The 12,182-nt window shown below is 38.6% G+C and overlaps 1 protein-coding gene across 1 annotated transcript in view; it reads left to right on the top strand.

The window, feature by feature from the left end:
* The window catches only part of CACHD1 (cache domain containing 1), a 225,505-nt gene that overhangs the window by 102,438 nt on the left and 110,885 nt on the right, over positions 1–12,182 (top strand). Inside the window, exon 3 of the mRNA XM_007978455.3 lies at positions 10,376–10,524. Coding sequence (XP_007976646.1) covers positions 10,376–10,524 — 149 coding nt within the window. The remainder of the gene's footprint in view (positions 1–10,375; positions 10,525–12,182) is intronic.

Below are 12,182 nucleotides of genomic sequence, written 5' to 3'. Positions count from 1 at the left end.
GCCAGGCTCTGGCGCAGGTCACAAGGTTGGTTTGTGACAAGATACTACTTGCATTGGGTCTGGAGAAGAGAGTCTGGGCTCTGTGAAATTTCAGGTTCCCAGAGCCTTTCTGACCTATCCATCCCCATTCTCTAGCGGCTTCCCTTTTATTTGAAATGCATCTATGTTACACTTAGTGTTTATAAGTTATGCACAGATATTTGTTCTCCAAGTAAGAGTTTTACGTAGGAAGTGACTGGGTTTGCTTTTCTTTTCTACAGTTGAGTGTGTCTTTCACAGGCCACCAGAGAATTCCCAAGGTCACGAACCCATAGTATTTTTCCCCTTTCCCTCGTGATTAATATTCTACACAAAAAGTTGTGATGTAAAAATGTTAGAGATTATTCTGTGGCTCCTGCTCTCTCCTCCTCCCAATTCTCAGCTTCTCAATTTTTTTCTAAGGTGAAGAATAGGTTGAACTTCTTTTTCCTTATGAAGGAATAGATGGTAAACTTTCAAGGCCTGGGCTTATTTCAGATGTAAAAGAATCTGGGGTCAGGGGCTCCTGTTACAGAGTGAAGTGAGAAGAAGTGGGTTGAAGCCTGCCTTTCCCTTTGTTTCTTTTGTTATGATCTGGTTGTTAAGGGTAGAGTGGGGTGAAAAACAGGGCAAGAGTCCATTGAGCCCTTGAGTTGATAACCTTGGCTTTTGGGAGGCTTGGGTGTGTATTGCAGTGACTCTCCTGGAATATCCAACACAAACTGTTATCCAAACCAACCCCATTATAACCTTTAAAGCAAACGTTCATTTTGCATGAAGAAAGAAGCTAAGCTGCTGGTCTCAACTGTTTCGCAGGGCTCAGCCTCCCCCTGTTCTCTGGCATGTCAGCACTTGCCTTCTGTTTTTTCCATTGTGCTCCTCCCAGCTCAGCACAGGGGCCCCACCTCTCACAGGATCAGGGTATGTGACCCTGGAGCCCAGACAGCCTTGCACATAAATCTTCCTGGTCCACCTGCAGATCGTCTGTCAGCAGCTGCCCTCCTTCCCTGTTGGATGGGCTATTCCCTCACATCTGTCAGACTACCCTGAAGTCTCCACAGGCCAATGGAAATTCAGACTGGCCCTATTGCATCTCCAGGTCTTCATCTGTCTTGTCCTGTATCGTTGCCTGCCATGCCCAGGCTCTGTCCTACTGAGTAATTTCGTGAGGCCCAAACTAGTGGTGATGAGGAGCCATATCATGACAGCGGGCAGTTGCTATCAGTATACCTTTCTGAACAGGTGCTGTTTTGGGGGCAAGTATGGACTGATGTTTGTGTCTTCCCCAAATTCATATGCTGAAGCCCTAACCCCCAATGTGATGGTATTTGGAGGTGGGGCCTTTGGGAGCTAATTAGGGTTAGATGAGGCTATGAGCGTAGAGGCTGCATGATGTGATTTAAGCTTTTGTAAGAAGAGACAGAAACGCTGGAGTCCTCTGCATAAGAAAGGAAGAGACAGACACTCTGACTGCCATGTGTGGATACAAGAAGATTGCCATCTGCAGGCTAGGAAGGAGCGCCCTCACCACACACTGACTCTGCTGTCATCTTGATCTTGGACTTCCCACTTTACAGAACTATGAGAAATAAATATTTGTTGTTTAAGCTGCTCTATAGTATTTGTAGAATAGTTGGAGCTAAGACAGCAAGACTTGCTTTAGAGCAGCTGATATTGCCTAGGAAGCAGGTCAAGATATGGAACTAGAGAGGCCCTGAAGTTTCTGATTCAAACCATAGTCATAGGTTATCTGTCTTTGTCTACACTCAGAGGAAGATCTTTTCAATATGGCAAATAATGGTATATTGTGTGGGGGCATGTGACATTAACATATTTAAGTCTCTTCTATGTGCCAGGCAACAAATAAAAATGCATAGTGCAGTGGTTCAAGAGGATGAATTTGATCTAATTATTCTGTTTATTAGCTGTGTGACCTTGGGCAAGTTAGTCAATTGGAATCATCTGTAAAAATAGCATGGGGAGATTACCACGGGCTGTTGTGAAGATTAAAAGGCATCAGGTAAAGTCACATGTCACACAATGCCCTAAACATAGTCAGCAATCAATTAGTTCTAATTATTGTTCTGTTATTGGTTTGTTGGGATAAACAGGGTCTTCAAATGAGGAAAGAACAAGAACAATGTGAAGCAGAAAGTGAGTGGAACAAATGGTGAGTCCTAGGAAATTTTGGAAAAGGACAGAGAAGGCTTCAAAGAGGTTGAAATTGGGCTGGAACCAGAAGGAATAAGTAGAATTTAGATAATTTGATCTGGGAGAGTTCACATTTTTCTACACTTTGAGGGAGCTTGTTAGCAGAAAGAGAATTGAGCTAGAGATTAGAAGAAATGGTATTTTTGTTTTCTACCTTTACTCAGCACCAACTTGGGCAAACCACTGAGCCTCGATTTCCTTGATTGTAAAACTGGGACAGAGAAAATATCTGCTCCGCCTAGCTCCCAGGGTTGTTATAAGGCACAAATGAGACAATTCAGGTAAAAATGCTTTGAAAATGGTAAAATACAACAACACAAGAGTAAGGTCATTATTAGAGTCTTAAAAGAGGATCCCAGAAAAAGTCTGAGCTGCCTGAGACTGTAATTACCTATCCTGTATGACACAGTGCTTTAGAAGAGTCACTGACAGCTGTAGTAATGTCGTAGCCTACTGCTGACACATCCATCCTGACTGTGTTGACTACTCATCCTTCTCCAAGTACAGATAATGTTCTTTGGATTCTCCATTCTTACCTAGCCATTGTTAAGTTCCTCAAACAATAATAACCATTACAATAATAGTAAACAGCCACTACCATTTATTTGGCACTTATAATACATTAGACACTCTGCTAAGTACTTTACAAACTTTATCCCTCTTGGTTCTCAAACAACATTACAAAGCAGCTATTATTATATCCAATTTAGAGATAACTAAGTTGAGGCTTAGAAAAATAACTTGCTTGGTCTCCTTCAGCTAGTAAATGACAGAGCTGAATTTAACTGAAACTTCGACTCCAGCCTTCTGTGCCATTTTGCTTTTAATCTAAGAAAAAATGCTTTCCCCCACAAGACCTTGTGCCAGATTTCCCATGTAGAATTAACCATGAGTTAAATGAATAAAATGGTTAGTTATCATTCAGTTTATTACTTGTAGCTTTATCCTTTTACTTCTAGCTCTGTTGTTAGAAAATTTAGACCCCACAGTATTTCCCCAGTTACTACTACATTTCTAGGCCAGAGACTGTCCACTATAACAGTAAGAATAATCCCTTGTGTTTGTCCTAGTCTTTGTATATTCACTGTGTTTCATTTGAACATCACAATAAGTCCTTTAAGGGATATTATTTCTGTTTTACTCATGAGGAACTGATGCTAAGGGAAGTCAAGGAATTTTCCCAAATTCCCAGCTAATAAGTGAGAGAGCTCTATGTCTGTCTGGACCATTACAACTATTACTAATATAAAGAATAGCAGAGAGTTAGAGCATTTCTTGTATCCTGTATATGATGTGCAATATGAAACCATGAGAATAGTTTCTATGAAGAACTTTAGAATGCAATGGTGTGATGTTCAGAGACGTTAAATATTTGTGCTTAAAATTATTTTTATGTCACATACATTCAAATAAACCCTGAAACTTACTAGAAAACAAAATGCAGGGTTTATTCTTGAATATTAAGGCTAAAGTTGAAGGAAATAAGGATCAACTATTAAATTCTTACCACTGCACAAAGGTTTTTGAATGTCAAATGTTAAACTTTTCTATGTTCAATAGGAATTTTGCTATGAATCTTCAGTCCCCTAGGGTACATTTCCTGTCTGTGCCTGTCAGCTTCATTGTTATGTATTTTAAATAAAGCTTTCCCTAACATTCAAAACTCCTTCCAGCCCTTCCTTTTAGGAAGCAGACATAAATAAAGTACCCACTATGCCTTTGCATTTTTGTTTTCTTTTACCTTTTTCTAACCATGTGCCTCCCCCACCCCTAGTCTTCTGAAGTGTAAAGCTAAGGTAAAAAGAGCTTTTAAAAAAGGGCTCTGGGGAAGTATGCAAATGACAGAAATGTCTATGGGAAAATTAAGAGAAAAGAAATTCAGCAAGAAAGAAATTCATTGATGTTGTGATGAAACGTTGTCACTGGAGATGATGACAAATTAGAATCTGTTCCCATGGGGACCGCACGCTACCTACTGATCATTTGACCCATAGCTGGATGTTGGCTAGCCTAAGAATTGACCCAAAAGATGACAAGATGGTTTTAGTCCCGTTGTCTCATCAGCATTCAGAAACCCCTTAGGGGATGAAGGGGAAAGGATAAAGAAGGATAAAAGATGAAAGCTGAGCTGTGGAAAGAAAAATGTTTTTAATTACACTGAGGAGGGTTGTGGGTCCACCTGTAGCTTTCTGTTGAGAATGTCTTTGTTTTCTTCTGTCTGCAGGGATCATGGCAGGATACAGACCCAGAATCTGTCTGGCCTCTTGGAAGGTTCTGCATTGGCCAGTCGGTCCTCTTCAGTTTATTGGATACATTCAGGATTAACCTCTCTGTGGGCTATCTTTACTCTGAGGTTCTGTTATGCTTGCTGAGGAGCATGGGCTTGGTTGGCATGCTAAAAGAGATTCCTTTTAGAGGGAGAGAGAAAAAAAAAAACAAACGCGGTAGTGGAACACAAGATGAGGTTTCCATAGTGTGTCACCATCACATTCCTTGTCAGAAGGACACAGGGAGCTCCTCTCAGGCAGTGAGGTGGAGGGAGGCAAGAGCACCCCTGGTAGTCAAGAGACTTTTACGCTCCATATGCCTCAGTTTCTTCACTTGTAAACTGGGAGTCACAATGTTCTCTCACTGTCCTAAAATGGTAGATCAGTCCATTAAGGTGAAATTCTTTAGGAAAATACTGAATTCTGAAGCAAAGGAACAATACAAGCACTCTGTTCTCTTTGCCAGGTTACTAACAAACCAACAAAACCCCCTTGAGTAATTTGAACAATTTAAAATAGTTTAATGTAATTTATTCCACAGTACCCAGGTAATATTAGGTAGGCATCGTTTTGGTGGGTTATTTTTTCTTTTCTTTCTTTCTTCTTTTTTTTTTTTTTTTTAGAATTCTTTATAACAAATTTGATCATATCCCCACCTCTTTCTTGGGAGGTAGGGACAGGGTATCACAGGGTGGAGTGCAGTGGCACAGTCACGGCTCACTGTAGCCGCAACCTCCCGGGCTTAGGTGATCCTCCCACCTCAGCCTCTGGGTAGCTGGGACTACAGATGCATACCAATATGCTTGGCTAATTTTTTCCATTTTTTTGAAGAGACAGTGTCCCACTATGTTGCCCAGGCTGGTCTCAAACTCCTGGGCTCAAGCGATCCACCAGCCTCAGCCTCCCAAAGTGTTGGGATTACAGGTGTGAGCCACTGTGCCTGGCCCTTTTTTTATATTCATGGTGAAATTTAACAATTCTAAACTACTTCAAAGTACTTGATTTTCACAGGAATTTTGAAAAATATTATTAGAAATCATATTAATTTTTAAAAATCTAATTCTTATTATAAAGTAATGAGACTGTGCATAGCTTATGGTATCCTGCCAAGCATTTCACAACATTTGTTAAAATTGATTTGAAAAGAAATGTGGGAAGAGGGTTGATCTCCATATTACAAAGAGAAGCAATGTTGCATGAAGTTTGAAGCCTTGGGATCTAAAGTCAGAATATGGGTTTGAATCCCAGCCCTACCACTTACTAGCTTTGTAACCTTGAGCAAATTACTTACCCCTTAGTATCTACTTCTGGAAAATGGAAGTGTGTACCTAATAGGATCCTTCAAAGGATTAAGTTGGTATATGCATGTGAGAGGCCTAAAATTGTGACTTGTACATAGTTGGCACTCAGCAGATACTGGCATTTTTCTTAGTAAGGCAAGATAGAATGTCACTACATGAAAGACTGGGGAATTTCTGACTGACAGCTGTGAATCCAAGTAGACAGAGCATGCATTTGACACCTTTTATTAAGTGCCATAGGTGTTTGGACTCCGTATTCTTGGTACTTAACTGTCTCTACTGATGAAGAATGCAGCTGAAGGCCCACCCTAACCAGGAAGGCAAAGGCAGACACTCTACCCTGATCCCCTAATAAAACACACCTCTGCCAGGGCCCCTCTCCCATCAACCAGTCCCCCTGCAATCCCGAGGAACATTCAATTCCGCAGCCAGCCCAGAGTTGAGGATCTTTTAACACTTTGCTCTTTGCCTTATTTGATTATGTTAACAGGAATTCTCAGCCTGTGTGATTTGTGCTATTTTAATATTTCAAGCCACCATTGCAGCTTCCTTTAGGTTTGGTTTGTCTGAGGCACCACAGCTAGTGTGTGAGCACACAGATTTTGAATTTGTATAAGTGAATGGCTCTTTCATTTATTTTGTGGCTTCGGGCTTATCACTTAACTCATTGATATAAAATGAGAATACCCATACTGTAAGGTCCTGATAGCTATTAAAATTTTGTGAAGAACTCTGAAATCTCTGCAGCAGGTTTACAACTCACAGGGTACAATCTTGATAATTTTGATGATTTAGATGCAGTGTCTACATTTAGGAGCTTCACTTGCTTTAATATGCATATCCTAGGATGGAATTCAGCTGATCCTGCATTTTCCAGTTTTCTGTTGTTGGATAACAAGCCACCCAAAACTTAGTGGCATAAACAAACACGCTTACAAATTCTGTGGGTCAGGATTTTGGCCAGGCACAGCAAGGATGGCTTATCTCTGCTTCATGATGTCCATGACTTCTTCAAGGGGCTAATCTGGGGGCTGAAATTATCTGGAAGTTTCCTGGTTCATGCCACAAACTTGCTCTGGGATGACTTGGTAGACATGCTAAACTGGGGAGCTGCCAACTAAGCACTGACTGTGGCCTCCCCATGTGTCTTGGACTTCTTACAGCTTCGTAGCTGACAGCTACCAAGAGTAAGCATTCCAAGAGACAGGCATGTCCTTTTATGACCTAGCTTTAGGAGTCGCTTAGTATCACTTTCTCTGTACTCCACTAGTAGAACCTATCATAAGCCTACCCAGATTTAAGCAGTGGAGACAGGGGGAAATGTAGACCCCACCTGCCAAAGAGGTAGACCCGTTAAAGAATTTGTAGGAAATTTCTGTAAAACCACCACGCTAGGAAGAATGGCACCACACTGGGATTATGGTTCCATCTGGGGATAAATTCGGGCTCCTGACTTCTACCTATAGCAAAGCAGGCCATGCAAACTCTTGCAGCTACTTAACCTGTCATTGTAAAATGAAAGCAGCCATAAACAATACGTAAACAAATGATCATGTTCCAATAAATATTACAGTAAAATTAGAATTTCGTATAACTATTAAATATTTAAAAATTCTCCTTTAAAAAAATTTAAAAGTATAAGAATCATTCTTAGCTCATGGCCTATGTAGAAACAGGCAGTGGACCAGATTGGAATATCTGAGTTTAGCTGGATCTCACTTTTTAAAGTTAGAAACTTCCAAATGTGTAGAAGAAACCCTTGGGTATTTCTCAAGTGAAGTTAAATATTAAGAGTATGTGTGTGAGAGAGAAGAACATATGATTATAAATTTTGTTTTTATTTTAAAGTGAATTTGTGAAGAAATTTCAAAATTTAGTTCTTTGAATTACATCTTATGTTCATTGTGTTACAATACATTTATTCCCAAGGGCAATAAAGGACTATACACTCTTAATACTCCTAGGTGGGAAATTAATGATGTTTACTTTATCAGAAGTCATGACCTACAAAGAAAAGGTAGAACTTGCTTCTTGATGGGGCTTCCAGAAATACATATTGTTGTATATTTTAAAAATAAGTATGCTTTAACATAGTTTATTATTAGAACAGAAGATAAAGTTGATAACTCTCAGGAGTGAATTTTAAAAATCTTTATCACTTCATTAAACATTTTTTCTATGTCTACAATGCCAGGCGGTGTTCTAGAGCTTGAAGATACAGTGGTGAACAAAAACATATGTCGTATGTTATCTTTTAACATCTGACTATCTCACGAGACTGTGTGTCCTAACAGTGCTTGTAGTCTCATGAGATAGCCAGATGTTTAAAAAAAAAAACAAAACAAAAATAGCATTAAATTTAATGTGTGTATTGAGAGGGCTTATGCAGGGCATTATGAGAATATAAGTTTTTCAAGCTGGGCCTGTTGCTCTAACATCCTCTACTGCCCATTGAATGTGAAAATCTGGGAAAAGAGGATTGTTAGATTAGTTGCAAGCTGCTGTTTAAAAACCATGTTAACGCATTTGATAATGAGTGAATAGTCCTCTTTCCATATTTGGGCCACATGTGATGGCCTGTTTAATATTACTTTGGGGAAGGAAAAACAAAGAATGAAAAAAATGCAATTGTTGAAATGTATAGGTTTTTTTTTTTCCCTGATAAGTTATCATTTTGGATGGGTGGAGAATTCAAATAGAAAAACAGTTTGAAACCTATTAACTGAATTACAGATTGGGATAATTTACTGATTTTTCTCTAAATCAAAGTTTTTCTGGGTAACAAAATCATTTATACACCAAACCCTAGTAATGCACAATTTATCCATGTAACAAATGTGCTCATGTACCCCCGAACCTAAAATAAAAGTTGGAAAAGAAAAAATAAATTGGTGAGAGTCATACCCAAGAATAGCCCTTAAATAAAACATCTGGTTAATAATTATTTGACTGCAATCAGAGGATACTTCTAAAGATTTTTAGAGGGCCTCTGAAAGGGTTATATTAATATCCTTAATAAAATGTGAATTTTTTGCTTAAAAAATTATTTTCCAGCACCTGTTAAAAAATCAATCAATTGAGGTTTCGAGGTTTCTCATCTGGGCTATTAGTGACATTTGAACCAGGTAATTCTTGGTTTGAGGATGCTGTCCTGTGCATTGTAGGATGCTTAGGAGAATCCCTGGCCTCTATCTACTTTGCAGCATTCTCCACCAAGTTGTGACGATCAAAATTTTCTCCAAATGTCCCCTGAGGATGGCAAAGCCACCAGTTGTCTAAATTAAACTGGGTTTATATGTTTTAATGCAATGACCTCAATGAGGAAAACCTACTTTATTTCAGTAGTCTAGGTCAGGAAGGAGTCTAGGTCAGGGAGTATTGTGAGTCATCGTATAAATTTTCAAGACCCACAACTCCTCCTTTGAAAATGATAAAATGAATTTGGACAACCCATTATCCAATTAAACACTATACTCATATCCCTTTGTTATGTCTGGAAGTTTTTCTAAACTTTATAGCTTATGTAATTTCTAGCAAGGCTGAGAACCTCAGTTATTTAATTGAGACCCTGAAAGCTATAGAATATCCCTGGAACAAAATCAAGATTTAAAATTGGCTTGAAAATAACAAATGAAGATATTTTGATTTGACTCCATGTTCTCAGCCTGGAAGCTATTGGATTGTGTGAGATGCATGACCCAAAGGAGATGATTAGTTTTCCTCCAGTGTGATGATAATGAATAGCACTACAAAACCAATTAGCTATAATTCTATCAGTCATTTCATTTGGGTAACATTTTGTTTAAGGGGAAGAAAAAACAACACAGTTTTCCTTGGAGATCTGTGATGAAGCTGTGGTATTTGATAGGAACAATGGAGGAAAAAGCAGTATGCTCACCAATTTGCTTTTATTATTCCTGCATGAAAGTAAATCATGATGAAGTGTTCTGTTCACAGCAGTTAAGGAAGGCATTTGTTCATCTTAAAGGTGTAGCAGACCAAACACAAGTGTATTTCTAAGTGTATATTTCATTTCTATGAATTGTACAACTCCAGGGAATTGCCATTCACATGGAAGACTGAGAGTGGTATCCCCTGGGACTGTGTAGCAGAGGATACTGAATGTTGTTTCCTTTCCTTCTGATATTACCCCCCTTGAAAAACTGTGAACCCGGAACCACAAGTAGCAGATAATGTCTCTTCTCTTCATTCTCCCAGTCATTGTCGTTGCTCTGTAACACGCAATGCCCACTGTCATGCTGACAATAATGTCAACAGTCTTTGTTTTCCTTTTTCCAGCAAGGTATTTTATGGATAGGTATTGTTCTATTTAACGCTGCCATCATCTGTTACAAGAAATAATTTTACTGTTGTCTGAGTATCCTTCTATGACTTCTGGGCATTGTGCAATTTTTATCTCAACCCACACAGTAGAATAGGACTTGGGTGTGTGTTGTTTGTTTTACTTGAATTTTAATATATGCAGATTGTGACACAAATTATTAGTTTATTAGGAAACAAATACAATGAGTTATTGTCATGGACTTTCGATTTATTTTGCTCACTGTCGTCCCACAGCTAGCCAAAAAAATCCGAGAGAAGTTCAACCGTTACTTGGATGTGGTCAATCGGAACAAGCAAGTTGTAGAAGCATCCTATACGGCTCACCTAACCTCTCCCCTAACTGCAATTCAAGACTGCTGTACTATCCCACCTTCCATGATGGAGTAAGACTTTAAAACTTTTTGTTGTTGTATAAACCAGAAATTGAATTGCTTACATGTTTCATTTCATATTCAAAATACCTGTGTTTATTTATTGCAAATTGTGTAGCTTATTTCCTACTATTTGAGATAAGCCCTTTATCTTTAGATAGACAAGTGATTTTTAAAGAAATGTGATTCAGTGTTGTATAGCCAGGAAATTCCTGGACCCTCCCTACTCACCTTTTTCTCCTGATGAAATTCAAGTTGAGGAATATCAACTATTTATTTGAGTACAGAAACTAAATCTAGAAAATTAGAAATGCTTTGTCATGGGTCAACTATTAAGCCATGTCACTTGCTTAATTTAAAGGAGTGCCTTTTGTCTTTAAAAGAGTAACCAAAAAGTCCCACTCCTTACTTTAGTAGATACTATCTTTAAAACTCCTATGGGACATGTGGTTTCAGATCATACTGAAACAGATTTGTATCTGCATGGTTGAGGATTTTTTATTTATTGGTCTAGTGATATTCATATCTGAAGGGGTATAGGGCTATGGGATGCTGGAAATTGTAGTGGAAAGAACACTTATCTGGAGGTGCAAAGAGCTTAGTTTTAAGTTTGACTTGGTCTTTAATTAGCTGTGTGTCCTTTATCAAGTTACTTAATGTTTATTTTTATGCTCAGTTTTCTACCAGTGTGGAAAATAATCTTATAGCAATTTTCTAGTGCTACTTAGAATAAATAAAAGACATTAATACATTTAAAAAATATGAGTGTACATGTTAATTAGTATTTATTATTCCTCTCTTTGCATGACAAGTGTTCTTGTGGCTAGGCAAAGGATGGATATAACTTTTTTGGTGGTTAAATGATGCTTTGTTTCCATAAGCAAGTTTTTACTTATTATGATTTCTTGCTGGGCTTTGTAGGTAGCAGGGCATCCTCAAGTCATTTTATTTATCCATTTTTATGATGTTAAGATGCGCCTTTGTCTGGCTTACCCTGTCTGTGGCCTGAAGAAACTCATGCTAGTTGTTCTCTAAGCTAAATGGAAAGCATATATAATTTGGAATGAGACTGTCTGGATAGGAATTCTACCCCTAACACTCAATACCCACATGGTCTTTCGATATTTGGTGTCTTTGAGCAACCCTGTCTTTATTTCTGGAAAGAGAACAATAACTAAGACTCCAGGATGTTGTGAACATTTCAGTGAAATCAAACATGAAAATATTTTGTAAACTGTAATGTTCTAAACAAGCATTCGCTGTAATATTAAATATTTGTATACCTTCATATCAGAGTGAACCTTTCAATTTTTGTTTGTTAGGTATTAGTTCCTTCTCACACTGCTAATAAAGACATACTTGAGACTGGGTAATTTATAAAGGAAAAGAAGTTTAGTGGACTCACAGTTCCACATGGCTAGGGAGGCCTCACAATCATGGTGGAAGGGAAGGAGGAGCAAAGACATGTCTTACATGGTGACAGGAAAGAGCGTGTGCAGGAGAACTGCCCTTTATAAAACCATCAGATCTTGTGAAACTTACTCACTGTCACGAGAACAGCAGAGGAAAACTTACCCTGCTGATTCAATCACCTACCACTGGGTCCCTCCCATGATATGTGGGGATTATGGGAGCTACAATTCAAGATGAGATTTAGGTGGGGACACAGC

The sequence above is a fragment of the Chlorocebus sabaeus genome, chromosome 20 (assembly GCF_047675955.1).
Source record: "Chlorocebus sabaeus isolate Y175 chromosome 20, mChlSab1.0.hap1, whole genome shotgun sequence".
NCBI classification, from domain to species: Eukaryota; Metazoa; Chordata; class Mammalia; order Primates; family Cercopithecidae; genus Chlorocebus; species Chlorocebus sabaeus.
The sequence above is the reverse complement of the archived record's forward strand: the minus strand, read 5'-3'. Positions and strand labels throughout refer to the sequence as shown.